The 15,142-nt window shown below is 36.3% G+C and overlaps 1 protein-coding gene across 7 annotated transcripts in view; it reads right to left on the bottom strand.

Annotated features, from left to right (window-relative positions):
• Nucleotides 1–370: 370 nt before the first annotated feature.
• TBCE (tubulin folding cofactor E) overlaps nucleotides 371–15,142 on the bottom strand; it is a 49,981-nt gene continuing 35,209 nt past the window's right edge. For 5 of the 7 annotated variants that reach the window (XM_005518527.3, XM_088053223.1, XM_014263416.2 and 2 more), the window contains exons 5-17: nucleotides 14,066–14,154; nucleotides 13,278–13,377; nucleotides 11,394–11,496; nucleotides 6,731–6,807; nucleotides 6,389–6,484; nucleotides 5,703–5,767; nucleotides 5,557–5,621; nucleotides 4,949–5,101; nucleotides 4,071–4,224; nucleotides 3,523–3,591; nucleotides 2,431–2,490; nucleotides 1,057–1,148; nucleotides 371–806 (exon numbers count right to left, since the gene is read on the bottom strand). In XM_005518527.3, the coding sequence (XP_005518584.1) occupies nucleotides 714–806; nucleotides 1,057–1,148; nucleotides 2,431–2,490; nucleotides 3,523–3,591; nucleotides 4,071–4,224; nucleotides 4,949–5,101; nucleotides 5,557–5,621; nucleotides 5,703–5,767; nucleotides 6,389–6,484; nucleotides 6,731–6,807; nucleotides 11,394–11,496; nucleotides 13,278–13,377; nucleotides 14,066–14,154 (1,216 nt within the window). In that variant the 3' untranslated portion in view covers nucleotides 371–713. The remainder of the gene's footprint in view (nucleotides 807–1,056; nucleotides 1,149–2,430; nucleotides 2,491–3,522; nucleotides 3,592–4,070; nucleotides 4,225–4,948; nucleotides 5,102–5,556; nucleotides 5,622–5,702; nucleotides 5,768–6,388; nucleotides 6,485–6,730; nucleotides 6,808–11,393; nucleotides 11,497–13,277; nucleotides 13,378–14,065; nucleotides 14,155–15,142) is intronic. The other 2 variants (XM_088053224.1, XM_088053225.1) reach the window with 2 other exon arrangements.

Here is a 15,142-nt window from a genome sequence, read left to right as displayed (position 1 = left end):
TTATACCGAATCTTCAAGTACTGCAAAGTTGGCCTGATTTAGGAGGGATTTCTGAGAGCTCACTGTGTTACTAGATTGAAATCTGAGGTTACACAAGTGAAAGTAAAATAAGATCAAAGAACAGCATGCATAAGATTATAAAATAAATAGCAATGCCTTGCAGTGTGCTGAGAACTTCTTTATAATGTGGTATGTTAATACTGTAGGGTAGAAGAAAGGTCTGGCAGATTTTGACCCAAATCATCTAAGGTAGATACTTCTAAAATTACTACTGGGTTTTGTTCACTTTAAGGTCATTGGATGTAGGTGAAAGCAAAAGAGCAGGTGGCCTCTCTAGTGCCGCACGGATCTTGTCTTGTCAGCAAAGATATCACAAGTAAACCCTGTATTTATTTGGTTCAGTAGAACAAATTCTCACCACTGCTGAGGGAAGGCAGTATAAAATTGTGGCAAAAGGGTGACTTTGAGTTTTATTTAATTAAAGCATTTAAGCACTATTTGGTATCTCTCCAGTAGGACAAATGAGCAGATGTTTTCATGAAGGCTGATGATCAAGTTGAGGAGCTGAAAGTACAATTGCACAGTCCTCTGGTGCCACATGTGAAACTCATATTCACCTGTATGTCTGTTCAGGCATGGGCTGTCCGTGTCTCTGTCTCTCTTTTGCAGTTCTGTGTCAGCTTTTCCTTTTAGTCCAGCAAGAGAGTCCCTTCTTACCACCGTACTAACACACAGTCTCCACTTTCTATTGAGTAAAACTGCAAAGGCTTTAAGTCATTGTCCAGTTCAACTTCTTTTCCTTCCAACTAGAATAAGAAAGCAAAAAAAAAAACCTAATCAGACTTAAAGTGAAATCCCTTCATGTAAACCAAATAGCAGACAGTAGCAGTCGGAGAGAATCTGTCATATTACAGGAATGAAATTAGGTCCTAAATTACAGCATGAAGACAGCCTTCCTCAAGTGAAATTAATTTCTTTAGATAGTATTTTAGAAACATGCTATGGACCTTTAGCAGCATGAAATATTTTGTTGTTGAATACCCATATTTAACTCACTTTAGAACTTTCGTAGGACAATTTCAGTTCCGAACCAGGAATTTTAAATAGTCGATAGAGCAGTCCTTTGACCTTCTGAATAGTCATAGACTCTGTTGAGGGGAGGGAAAGAAAAGTTATTAGAAAAATGCTGCCACTGAGCTGTAGCAAAGTACCAGCATTTCACTTTACTTGCGTATACCAACAGTGAAAGGCTGCATTGCTGCTTCAGTTCTAACACTGCAATGTCTTTGGTACCTGAAATATCTGCTGCTGTCAAGAGGAAAATGGTTAGGGCAGGATGTGCTACTACAGATCCCATATACCAAATTAAAGTGTTTTGTTTGTATTTCTACATGCTAAACTAAGTGACCTTTGGGACACACACCAGCCAGGTTCTGACTACTTGCATCTGGCAACTGTTCCTTGCAGTTTTCATTACCAGGAATTGGCTTTCCCAGCACAAGTAAGCAAATGGCACTGTGGAACCAGTGATATTCTTAGGAATGGTATTGAGTTATTAGTCCCAAACACATTGTCAGCAGAGTTGTTTATATTATGAAGTCAGTAATAGGAAGGGGTATTTTTTGTAATGGATCTCGAATGAGTAGATGTAGTTTGTTCCAGAGGTGATACCTGTGTTTGCAATAGATAAACTCAGTATTTTGGTTGAACTTTCACTTCTTTTGAAGCTTTATCTAAAGGCACAGCAATAGCGAGTTATTCCTGTAATACCACACATTGTACTTAGACAAATATTTTTCTATCAAACATTTTTGTAAAAGCTGTATCTATCTGATTTTATGCAACTTGTGGTAATAAATGTGATTTTTATTTTAGACTAAAGCTTGAATACTTCTTTTCTCTCAGACTGTATTATGACACATCTTTCGAAAACATCAGCCCAATTGGGAATGGTCTTAATTCATTTCAGTCTCACTACAGGCACTAAAACTTCAAAAGACAAATTTGATGGAGGTCAGAACTAGATTTCTAACTTCATGTATTAGATACCAGACCTCAATATCTAGATTTACACACTATGTGGTTGCCTTTTAAGACTTCATGGTCTGGTTACTTGGTTAACACATCCACCAGATTTCATCCCTCTTAACTGGGCTTTAATTGCCTCAGACTCATTAGTCATGAAACCAGCAGCAGAGGTCATAAGACAAGCATCAACTTTCCATCTTCAAGTTGGACTGAAAGTAAGTATGAAGGCCAGAAGAGTAATGACTTTTTCAAACATTTTCTTCCTTTGTTATTTCTTTATATGACAGAGGAAAAGCTTTCAGGAGCTTTGACAAAGACAAAGAGGCAGCTGCCGTTCTTTCATACAGTTGTTTGAAAAGGAGCAATGAAACAAATGCTTGAATATAAGCCAAGACTTCATACCTGGTAGTTTTTTCTCCACTGGTTTCTGTTCAGGTTTCTCAGGACACTTAATTGTCAGAGCTTAAGGATGAAAGGTGAGGCATTATTGAAAGAAGGATAAGCCCTGTTCTGGCAGAAGCATAGTCTTTCTAGTCTGATTTTATTAGAAATTGTTTCCCTTACCTCAGCCTGATCTCAAAAATTAGCAGGTTGCCTGCATCTGAGCAGTTAAGATAGCATTTAGTCATTATCTGAAAGATGAATTAATTAAAATAACCAAGTTTTTATTCATCTTTGGTAAATTATTGTAGAAGTGACTCCCTAATGCTTAAAGATAGGATTTTTTAGGATACTAAAATGAGTATTTATGTAAAAATGCTTAATTTCTACTTCATTTTTTAAAAATAAACTGCAGTAGAATGGAAATTGCTTATTCAGTTTAAAACAGGCTTTTGGTCCTCTCAAAAGCACCATAGTTTGAAAGGACATTATTAGCCTAATTATTTTACAGAGATTAAAAGACTTATCCTTAAAAAAAGGTTTATATTATGTCTAGCCAACAAGATTCCTCGTTCTATTTAGTCTTCCACCTAAATGCATTAGAATCTTACACTTTAAAATACTATTTTGCCCATGGAGTAAAAAGTTTCAGTTCTTCTATCAACTGGGAAACACAGCTACATGAATTTGCAAGTCCAGGATGTAACCTAGATTAAATATGTAGACAGCCCCAAACCAAAGCTACCCATATTTTTCTTGTCTGTTCTAAAGTTAAGAAGTTATAAAAAAGTTAGTATCAGAAAACAGTGCAGCTGTTGAGATTAAAATCTGGGATGTCTTCTGTAAAGAAGCCACTCACACTGTCAGAATGGAGTATCAATAGTGTTTGTTCTCCATTAAATCTGAGCTGAGAAAATCCTTTGGCTTGGGTTTAGAGGGGAAATGAGAAGAGAGTACACAGAATCAGGTTTCCAGTCAAACTCACTGAGACAGTTCAGAAAAGCAAAATTACAAGCTGCAACTTTTTCTTCTCCATATACACCCAGGAGACACTAAGCTCATAAAATATTCTAAATGCAGAAGGAACAATTTTGACCATTTCTGGCCTCTTACTCAGGAGCTGGTTTTTCAGAGTCAAAGGCTGTTGTCCCTTCAGTTCTCCTTCTTCAGGTGCTCCATATTCTGTTGGAAGAAAAGTGCACGTAGAACCCTTCAAAGACTAAAACTTGAGTTCTAAAGACTACTGTGGTGCAGGATCAGGCACAAGTTTCCTCAGCACAAATGTGGTAGCTCCTGCACCACGCAGCGCTGCAGACGTGTCTTTTTCAGCTGCTGCAGCATTCAGGACATGGGGGAGCTCCTTAACATTCCCACTGCTGAGAGAGCTACTGCCTGCTCAGCAGCAGTGGGGGAGTGGATGCTCACAGGTGCTGGGGTCTCCAAGGCAGGGAGCCCGAGTTCCTGAGGCAGCAGTGCCCTGAAGGGTGCAGTTCTGTGCAGCTGCCCCACAGGAGCAAAAGCCCACTGGCACAGAGGCTTGCCAGTGGATGGGCTTTCCACGTGGAAAAAGGACCAAGAGGAAGAGAAATTGAAAACAGACAAACCAGTGCTGCCACAATGCCAGAGGTGAGGAAACGCTATTGTACTCTGCTTGTACTTACTAAGACAGAGTGTTTGGTATCTGGGATGGGCAGCAAGAAATTCTTCACTTGGTTTGTTTTTCTCTGGGTTCCAGTGCCCACCAGCTTCTAGCCAGTCCTTTCCAAATATTTTGCGATAATCAAGCTCTGCTCCTCTTCTTTCAGCAGGAAGGATCTGTACTGACACAGGAATGACACATAATTCTATTATATAACTTTCCAGAGAACAAAATCTAATCAATGCCACAGACTCCTTGGTCTTATGTGGTGTTCAGTATGTTTTAATGCTACCAAAAATCTTACAAACCATGCTGCAAATACTGACTGATCCATATATTCAGTACATTTCAGAGCCATTAGGAGTCTTAAAGCCCCTCTGTGTACTCATTGAACCATAATTGAGTATCTAAGCAAAGATTTTGCTGTGTATCATGGTGCAAGGATGTTTTCTGTAGCAATGGATCAGATGCTGCTTCTGCTCTCCTTTACAACAAACATTTGCTGAAAGTTTGATTTGGTGTGGATTATAGTATTTTTCCATTGCAGAAGGCAAATGTTGGTATTGCTGTCACTGAAACAGATCTGACTAAGCTGCTTTTTCTCTTTTTTTTAAGAGTGTGGTTTTTGTTAACAGTCCTCAACTTCAACACAATTCAGGGACTGAGAGAAAACCACCATTGACCCATCTTGTCCAAGTCCCCACTGGGTTACCAATGCTCACAGAGAGGGCTCAGTCTTGTAGCCCTACTGACCGCCTCGCTGACAAGGGGATAGACTAGTTAGCACTACTTTTCCTGCATCCAAGCAATCCATCATCTTAAAAGAAACTGGAAACAATTCCTCAGGCAGTGATTTAAAGTTTCTGCCAGACTCATGCAAGTTGTTGAAATATCACGTACCTCACAGTTGTTCAGAACCTCCAACTGACTGATCTTGGCAATAATGAGCTGTATCAGGGTCTCTGGGTTCTTCTCTGTGTCCACGAAGGGGTTATTGTTACACTGCAGTGCCCGCAAACTTGGCAGTTTATCAAGCTCATTGATAGATGACCACTGAAATGGAAGGGAAGAGACTTTGAGGAAATATAAAACATAACTTCATTTCAGAAAAATTCCTGATAACACTGATTTTTCATGTACAACAAACATGACTGGAAAAATTATTTTGATCATCAGAACCAAGTACTTGGATGCTGTTCATTTAGCTAAGGAAAGAACTGCACTCCATTTAATTAAAAACCAAAGCAAACCAAGGAATGAGTCAGAATTTTAGAACGTTAGAATTCTGTGAGAGGAATTAGGAGGTAGCTGCTATAACATAAATGTGTTTTAACTGTTAAAGAAATGTTTTTACATTTTTAAATTATGCCTCTGTATTGACCAAAGTGTTCATTACCTCAGAATCTTACACATACAATCAAAGAAAATTTTAAAAAGCAAAACTTCAAGTTACTCTTAACAAAGATACATTTACTTACAAAATGTGAAACCATCACAATCTAACCTACCTGTGATATTTTATTGCCATTTATTGCAAGGCGTTTTAGCGAAGGAAACATTTTAGTCTTGCAGCCTAGGAAAAGAGTAAGATGACAGTGAAAACTTTAAATAAACAGAATTTTAAAACTATAAATAAATTACTTACTTTACATACCAAATGCAACATCAGGAAACTGTATAGAAGATATCCCAGTGTTTCTAAGTATTAGCTGTTCTAATCTGAAATTTAATAAATACAATGATCACTGTATGTGGCACAGGAAGTTTTTTTGTGAAGAAATACAACCTAGTTTTTTTTTCTTTTCTTTATAAACATCTGCAGCTTTTGATGTGGTGCAGCATCACTGATAAATGCAAAGCAGCCTCACAGACAGTACCCAGACTTCAGCAGTGTTCAGGGAATAAAATTTTCAGTGAGTAAGTGCAACAATTTCAAGCTTTCCGAATGGCTCCTGGATTTAAAATGTGTGATTTTCTAAATGATTTTTTTTTAAAATAGCTTGTGGCTATTGAAAATCATGGCGGCTGTTTTGGTGTACAGGGAAAGATGATAATTCTGCAAATTAGCAAAATGTGGTAAATCACTTTCATTTCATAAGTGTATAATGAAAACCTAATAACACACAGCTGAAGAATGTGTTATTATACAACAAAAGCAAGATTATATTAAAATAGCTCAACTAAATAATGCAGTTACTCTCCTCAAGAGGGCAAAATGTCTCTACTTCAAGATCTCATGAATCTTTCATGCAACATCAATACTATCATATTTCAGCCAACAAGGACTACAGAGATGAATATGTAGGACAAAGAATTTCCAGCAAATTTGTTTACAGCTACCTGGGGAGCTGTGCTATTAGATGCATCTGATTTCCATCCAGCAACTGGTTGTCTGAAAGGTCTAACAACTTCAGGGTCTGCAGGACATTATCAGGCCTGATACATTGGAAAAAAACAAACACAGAATATTTAAAGTTATTGGCCAATGAAAACACTGTTTTCCTAAGTATATAATCACATGCACACAGTTGTGCACATTTATGAATGTTCTGAAGTACATCACATGAAATTTGCATCAATTATTGTCGTGGTGATATATATATATTACAGGAATGTAACTTCATGTTCTATGTAACTTTTGATACATCAGTGGCTAACAGCTGACTGACTCATGTTACTCACCTTTCCAAAACTGTAATATTATTAGAAGAAAGGTACAACTCTTCAAGTACTGGCCATCCTTGAGCACAAAGAAGAACCTAAGAGCAAAACTTTATTTAATATAACAAAAGATGGGAAAAATATTTCAGAAATTATACTTCATGCAAATTTGCTGTGAACGTGTTCAGAACAAGCTAGGGCTCCCCAAACCAGAGGAACAATTATTAAAGATTTCCTAGTCTTCCCTTTCTTCCAGATGGCTCTCCTGTACCTGGATCTACCAGCACAGACGACATCAAAGGGGTTCTGCAGTCACAAGACTGTAAGTCCCAGGCTTGTGGCCACCCTCACAGCTGAGACTGGAAACTGAGTGACCTGGAAATGGAGTTAATTTATTCAGTGAGTTGGAGTGACCAGGTTTTCCCTATGATGAGGTGAGGAACTGGCTGTACAAACTATATATATATATGCAGAAGTTCCAGAACCAGCTAACACACGTATCTCATCACGTCTGACAGAATATTTTTTAATATCTTAATTTATCAGAGCTTGAAGCCTTTTCCGTCTTGGGACTGTGCCAGCCTATAACTCACTAAAAGCCAAGAACTGCATTAATTCAACACATCCTGAAATTTTCAAGTTCTCTAAAGAAAATAAATTCAAAAAGCACTACAAATTGAACAAAGATACTTTTGTTTTAGATCTTATGCCCTGAAATTGCATAAAAGATATTCTTTTATTTTAGGCCATTTTTTTCTTCACAAGAGAAAAAGGAGGTAATTATACTTTTAAAAATAAACACTTATTGCAAGGTGATATAAATTGGTGGCATAAAATAGTTCTGTATTGTGAAATTATTCTGCAATTGTGAAAGTGTCAAAAATTGTGCAGTTTTAGCACATGGAGTTCCATAAGCACTGGAACTGATCGCTTTTCTACAAATTTGTGCCTCTGAGTAGCAAATTATTCTTTTTGCTGAGTTTTTTTTCTGGTGTGTATTCTCCATAATCAAAATAAGTGTGAGCTCACCTTGCTACCCTTTCTTTGGCTGGGAATTTACAGGGGCTCCTTCATTCACCTACATTCCTGTTTTAAGGGAATTGGTAGATAACAAATTATTTTAAAGTCCCTAACTCTATTCAAAATGTGACTGTAACTGACTAGGGGATTCAGAGTTTCTGAGATGCAAGAACACAGACAGACAGATGTGCAGCAGTCACTGAAAGCTTGTTTATACAGGAAGTGACAAAGGTTACAAGCAGTGGAATTCAGAGATCTGGACAGTCCAATTCAACTGTTTCTGTGCATAGCTGACCCCTTCTCCTGTAATCATCCCCTCTCCTTGGCACCATTCTCTGTTACAGCTGCACGAGCCCATCTTAGCTGCAGGTCTGTATAACTGACTCAGACACCATGCCAAGGGTAAACACAGATCTCCTCCAGAGGCAGCCTCTGATTTGGAGCTCAACTGCTTCACACCCAAAAATACGAAAAATCAACCATATCTGCCATATCTGTAGCACACAAACACAAAGTTCAGATATAACAACTTTTCCTGTTCCAAAGCAAGAGCAGGGAATGATGATATTTCATCTCTTTAACCTGATAGTGTTTCCCCGTGTCAACAAGATAGACCAAAATAGTTATCCCCTGGTGATGAAGAAGCATGACAAGAAACCTGCAGAGTCAAGAGAAATGAGGTGCATGTTGAGTGACAGAGATTGCCCCACAACAGCCCTGCACTGGGATGGATGGACGGATTAAAAAAACTGCACAAACCTGAAGTATCTGAAGATTTTTCAATAGGCTGCCCAAATGACTAGAAAATTGCCAAATGATAGTCACAGCACAATTCCAAGAAACTCAAATTGCCAAATTTCCAGCTACTTCTTAAAACAGTTTCCTTAGAAACAGAAGTTCACAGACCTGACACTGAATTAACCCTCAGGAAAGACTGGGGCCTCATTTGGATAGCTGATGGGGAGGTAACAAACCCCCAGAGGAGAGCCACTGATGCTCAAAACCAGAAGAATGGAAATGCAAGAGCTATTGCAAAAGAAATAAAGATGACAACAAGAAACAATTGTCACCATGTAAGTCCACGATGTTCCTGTATCTTTAGTCTGTTTATCCCAGGAAGCAAACAATATAATTGGGAAAGGCACAAAGAAGCTAAACAATTAAAGCCACGAAGCAGAGAATAGCTGTTCTCAGTTACTTTCACATTAACACATTGGGACTTACTAAATGAAATTATCAGGCAGCAATATCAGAACCCAAAAAAGGTTAAATTGATGTTAAATTATAGGTATAACAAAATTTTCAAATGGGTTCTTAACACAGTTAGATATCTAAGTCATGAAACAACAAATGCACAAATGTTAATTAGAGGTATATAGACTTGAGCTTACAAAGCCACACAATTCCAGATTACTTTCTGAGAAGCTCTTACCATGTGCTTATCCTTTGCCTAGAATTTTTCCCAACTACCTGCTTCTATTTGCTAGTGTCAGAGGCATGATCCTGCACTTCTGTTCTAACTCAGATTTTTCTTTTACCCTGTATAATAGTAGATTGTATTATGTATATAAAATCTTAGTTTGAAAACAGAATCACAAATATAACGTTATGATTTAAATGCTGAATAAGAAAGAAAGGGTTTGGAGCCATAAATATGAATTCATTACACTCAAATGTATTAATTCAATTTCTACGTCAATGGCTGCTAACTAAGTTATTTTATAGGACACTTTTCCCCTTTGAAAGTTATATGTTATATTTTGAACAATCAATCAACAATTCTACAGTAATAAGCTCTTTTACTGATATAATAATAATCTCAGAAGTATTTAGATATATGCAAATCATATACTAATGAAAGAATTCTTTTTGAAAACTGATGCTCAAGGCATGTGAATGTGGAGCTATGTATTATTGCGTAACAGTTAAGCATGTCCCTCTCCTATGAAAAATACTTCAAAACAGAGGTACAAACTAAAAAAAAATTACAAGTGTAACTGTCTCAATGCCATATAGTCTTACATATAACAGCAAGTAATTTTGGAATGCTGTTCACCATTAAACTGTCTTAATTTTAATCAAAACACTCCTAAGACTTTTGCTTATATCCCCATTGACAATTTAAATGTATTTCTTATTTGCTTGGATTATATTCATTATTATTTTCTATTTAAAAGTTGACTTCAAGTAACTCCCCTCAGAGCTTAAGCAGTGACATTTTCAAGTGGTTTATTCACAGAGTACTGATGTCAGGTACATGCCTTTAGTTTTCCCTTTTGTTTGGCTGCCCTGGAACATCACTTTCAAGCACAGGCTTATGTCTCCCTACTTACAGAGAATGAATTGGAACAAATTTATAAAGCAGATTTTGGAGCCAAAAGATGTCTTTATGGCCAATGACAAATCATTAACTAAAGCAGTTAAAAAAAAAAAAAATACAAAAGCTGCATAATTTTAAATTGCTCTGACTAAGCTGAGGCTTTCTCACTGCAATTTAGTTAGCCCTGAAGAACTCTAATCTGCCTGCAGCCATGGCTCCAACCAGCCTTTCAGTCACCCCGTGGAGGAATGAAGGACAGCTGCTGGCAGGTGCCAACATTTTAAACACCACAGATTTAGTCTGATGAGGACTGGATGGCATTTGAAATGTTTGTAGCCACTTAATTCTTCCATTCCCTTCACCATTCATATTGCTGCTCCTACAGAAGGATTATCAACTGTCCTACCATAAATCCCACAGGCAGTTTTAAGAGCACAGTGAATGGACATTAAACAAAAACACAGCAGTGACCATCCTCTAGTCCTGCTGCAAGAGAAGAGAATGAAGAAGCTTCTTTCTACTCAAGCCCCAGTTTTGCTAAATGCTCCTTTACCGGATAGCAGCTAGAAGCCAAAATCTGAAAAGTCATGTAATTTTACAATGCAGTACTACAAAATCTGACCCTGAGAAATCCAAATAACAGTTTGGAATTTAGAAGCCATTATAAGTAACGTGACACTGAGATGCACTTCCTAAGCCCCATCTCTGAAAAAAGGCCCACTGCTAACTATAGTTGACAATGGGACTTCATTCCTAATAAGATGTCATACCAGGAGAGAGCAATTTAAATGTCACACATTTCAGTGCCTGAAACAAGTCAGAGCTTTGTTTCTCCTCTGCTCTGTGCTGCCAATAACAAGGCATCATGTGGTTCAAGAACCATCAGTATGGGCAAAGATATGAATCCAATTTCCTGCTGATGCAAAGTGATGCCAAAACAAGAATTTCTCATCATAAGGAAATATTTTCTTTCCATTTGCATTTGTTCTGTTGCATGCAGAGAAGTACAGGTGTATCTTCAACAGCTACCAGGAACCAAAAAGCTATCACTTAAACTTTGGGACATGAAACTGCTTTATTTATTCCAACTGCTTTATTTTGATTTGGCAATTTACAGATGTAGATGAAGTAAAATGTTTCTTATTAGAGTCCTATGCCAATATTACTTCCTTCATTATGTAGGAAGTACATTAGTTAATATGTAACACAGTTACCCCACAGCACCTTTTCTAAGGATGATTTGATTTCAGTAGAACAATACAGTGCACAAATGTTTATTGTGCTTTCCTTGCCTCAGAAACCTAATGATATTAAATTTTAAAAAAAATCAGGAAAGGCTATTACCTCAGTCCATGTTATTTCAGTTTGATTAAGTGCCAGTATCTTTAAGTTTGAAAAGCCACTGGATGTAAAAGTTGATGTAGATGGAAATCTCATTTTGTTTTCACTGCATAAAAAGAATAATTGTTTGAATAATGAATAATCACATTTATTTAAGTCATTAGTTTGGAGTTACACATTAAAGAAAAAGAAATTTACACCCTGCAAAAATTAAAATCACTGCCAAGATGTCACATATTTTAAAATATAATAAAATATATTTCTAGTTATATTCAAACATACTCTTTCCTAATTTACTTTCCTGCTTCAGGAATGCATATTTATTCAAAAATGCATATTTATTCATCTGTGGCCTCTTTCTCTTTCACTAAGTTTTGAACATGAAAAGAATTATTTTCATTAATATTAAATGAAACAAAGCCAGAGCTTGGGATTAAATTCCTTAATGTTGACTGAAAATGAAGAGCCTACATGACTATCCAGACCCCAGTAAAACAAAAGTATGTAAAATCAACTCTCAATAGTTAAGGATCACTACAAAGAAGAAAAGATAAAGATTCTCAAATCTGCAGTCTTCAAATAAGTTTTCATTATTCACCCTGAAAAAGAAGTTTTTATTTCTTTTGTAAGGCCAAATCTACCTCTATAGTCTCATAAAAATCTCGGTGTAGTTCATAGTTACATACTTTTGGGTAAAATTTCCACATAAAGAGCTGGTGGATGGTTAATCACTTTTATTTGTCTTCCAACATTCCACGCACAAAGAAAACCAAAACAGTGACAGATTTACCTTCCTTCTTTTTTAAAGCAAACAGAAGGTCAAAACAATAAAAAACTGATTCAGACTATGTCAGTTGGTAGTAGTAAGCATGAGATTCCAGCATCAATCTCATTTTGTTTTCCTTTTTTTTCACAAATAACTTCTGAAAACCCTTCAGTCTAGAGTACACTTCTCAACAATGAAAAAATGATTCTGGGTGAATTAAAATAAATTCTCTGCACTCTCATTCACGCTGATAAACATGAATCATTATATGCTCTAGGCAAAGTTAGATTTTAAAATAGCACCCAGGTTGCAAACAGCTGCTCAGTGCAAAATAATTGAAGCCAATGGAACACCTACAACTATTTTTAAAATACATTTTTGTCATATTAATGATAAGTGATGGTGATTTAGGCTTTTACCTAATCCATTGTGTTATTTCACACCAGAAAATTATTGTGGCATGTGCCAATTACACTGTATAGCTTTTTACTAGAAATGTTCTTTATTTTAAAATTATTTTATGAATTTTCTTGTTTCAATGGAATTGCAGCTTTATTTAACAACATCCTCCCTCCTTTTCCAATGTCATCATTGTACAAGAAATTTTCTCCTAGATCTGTCACCGTGGTCTTACCAGTTTCTTATCAGCATCATTTTAGGACAGAAATAGACTAAGGTTTGGGATAATTAAGGTTTGGTTAAAGCATTATGGACAATTAAGTTTAGTGTCAAGACACAGTTGGTTAAACAAAAATGGAGTCCTAAATGCAGACCTGCCTGAACAGCCAGAATGTATCAAAAATAATAAAAAACAAATATCAAGTCTTAAAACTTTGAAGAAAAATCTTCTCCAGAACTTAGTTTTACACAGAAGCTGAACTCCTAGGATTCTAGTCTTTTCTTGAATACAGATGTTAGAAAAATACAGCCCACACTGTAACCCACAACTTAAGCAGTTGCTTAAGAACAAGATTTAGAAAACAACAACAAAAAAGTATTTAAAAACCTCCCGTTAGAATGAGTCTTGTTGTATCCAGTTACATTTACAAAGCTGAATTCTGAACCTCTTGGTTTTTGTTCCTACCCCAAAGGAAGAGAAACCAAATTATGAATATTTATACCTGACATTAAGAGTTTCCAGATTTTGAACTTGAGAAGCAATTGCTGTTACTGTCTCCCAAGATGATATCAGATTTTTTGATAGGTTTATGTGCCTCATATCTTTAATTTCTTGTTAAGAAAAATAAACTTATCTCAAAACGGAACTTCCTTTTTTTCAGAATTAGAATTAGGGTTTTGTTTTGAATCAAAGAGAAATAGATTACACTAAGGGATGTTACTGCTCAGTTACAGCAAATTTTATTTTGATTTGTGATATGGAAATGGCTTATAGTTTTATAAAAAGAGCTTAACTATACAAATTCTCTAATGGATTCATTTCTATACTGACAGGAACTCTTATCTCTTCTAAGTCCTTATAAATTAACAAATAACTGCTTTATAGTTTTGTAATGCTGCCACTACATGCAGTATACTAAATACATTATTTGTTATATATTGGAAACCACTGGTGCCTACAGAACATATCACTTCTACTTTTATAGGCTTATGTAGTCTAGGGAACTTTCTAGAACACCATTACTGGAGACTTCTGAAACTGCAGTCACAGTAACAACCTATGACTATACTTCTATTTTTATATAAAATTTGCATTTGCTCTCAAAAATTGTAGGCGTCTGGCTTTTTAACTTTTTAACATTGCATTAAACTTGTAAATATAAACTTCAGTTTTAATTTTTATTTTTTTTTTAATAAAAGGATACAAGTATCATTCATTGACATAAGCACTTGGAATGCTAAAGTATGTACTTTATTTGTGGCAACATGCAATATAGCAAAAAAAGGATACTGGCACACGCTCTGCTGATTTCCTCTTCCTGACCAGCATGGCTCACTGCACACTCACGCACTGAGATATCCACCAGTTTGTTCAGTTGTCTACACGAGAAAGAACATTCTGTTAGGTAATCTTCAAACAGAAATAGGTATGTTACATAAATGCCTGGTTTTTACAACTACATAACATCCTTTTCCTGCGTATCTCTCCTTTGGAATTGGCAATGTGCAGATTACTACCCTGCACTGTCATTCGCACTGGGAAACAGACACATCTCTATTTTTTGCCTTTACATCACTACTACAAAATAAGTCTGGTTGAACCATGGTTCCCACACCCCCCAAGAAAACCTCATTCAAAAAATAAATAAAGAAATAAAGAGTGGTAAAGCAGATTAAATATAGCTGTGCAAACTGGAATTTAATTAGAGATTCCAAGTTTAAAAGTTTTCTTGCAACATGTTTTGCGAGAGGTTCAGAGTTATTTGGGCATTCTTTGTATCACTTATTGAAAGTATTTTTGACTGCTTAGTATGTTCTGGGAGACAAGGAGAATAGTTGTGGAATATCAGCTCAGAAAGAGACTGCCACCTACTGAACTAACACGTCTCTACTGCTGGACGCCATTAGAACTGCAATTTATTACACATCATTATGTTACTTCCTTTCTTACCCTTCCAGGTACATGAACTGATGGAAAAACTTCTTCACTAGCAGTACAGTGACTTTCTGCCTTCCCTCTCTTGGTTACAAAGTCATTTGTGATATAAGTAAACGAAGACTAAAAAACACTGTACAATATTAAGAAAACATCTATTTTAAAAAGACCATGCATATGTATGATGACTGTCAATATCATGATAATTTCTCTCTCATTTCTCACCAGATAACATCATCTGCTACTTTATGAAACCAGAATGAGGATTGTTAGCACTCAAACATCACACAATCCCTGTGTGGGGGGATTTACAAATTCCTATTTGTAAAACCTGTAAATTATGAATCCACAATTGGGAGATTTCTTGTCTTTCTTCCACCATTGTGCAGTCTGGCTTGCATTTAGACACATAACAATTTAATATGCATTAAG

Source organism: Pseudopodoces humilis, chromosome 3 (genome assembly GCF_049639895.1).
Source record: "Pseudopodoces humilis isolate 2021_Gansu_Grassland_sample_001 chromosome 3, ASM4963989v1, whole genome shotgun sequence".
In the NCBI taxonomy this organism is placed as follows: Eukaryota; Metazoa; Chordata; class Aves; order Passeriformes; family Paridae; genus Pseudopodoces; species Pseudopodoces humilis.
Note: the sequence above shows the minus strand (reverse complement) of the source record. Positions and strands in the feature narration are given on the sequence as shown.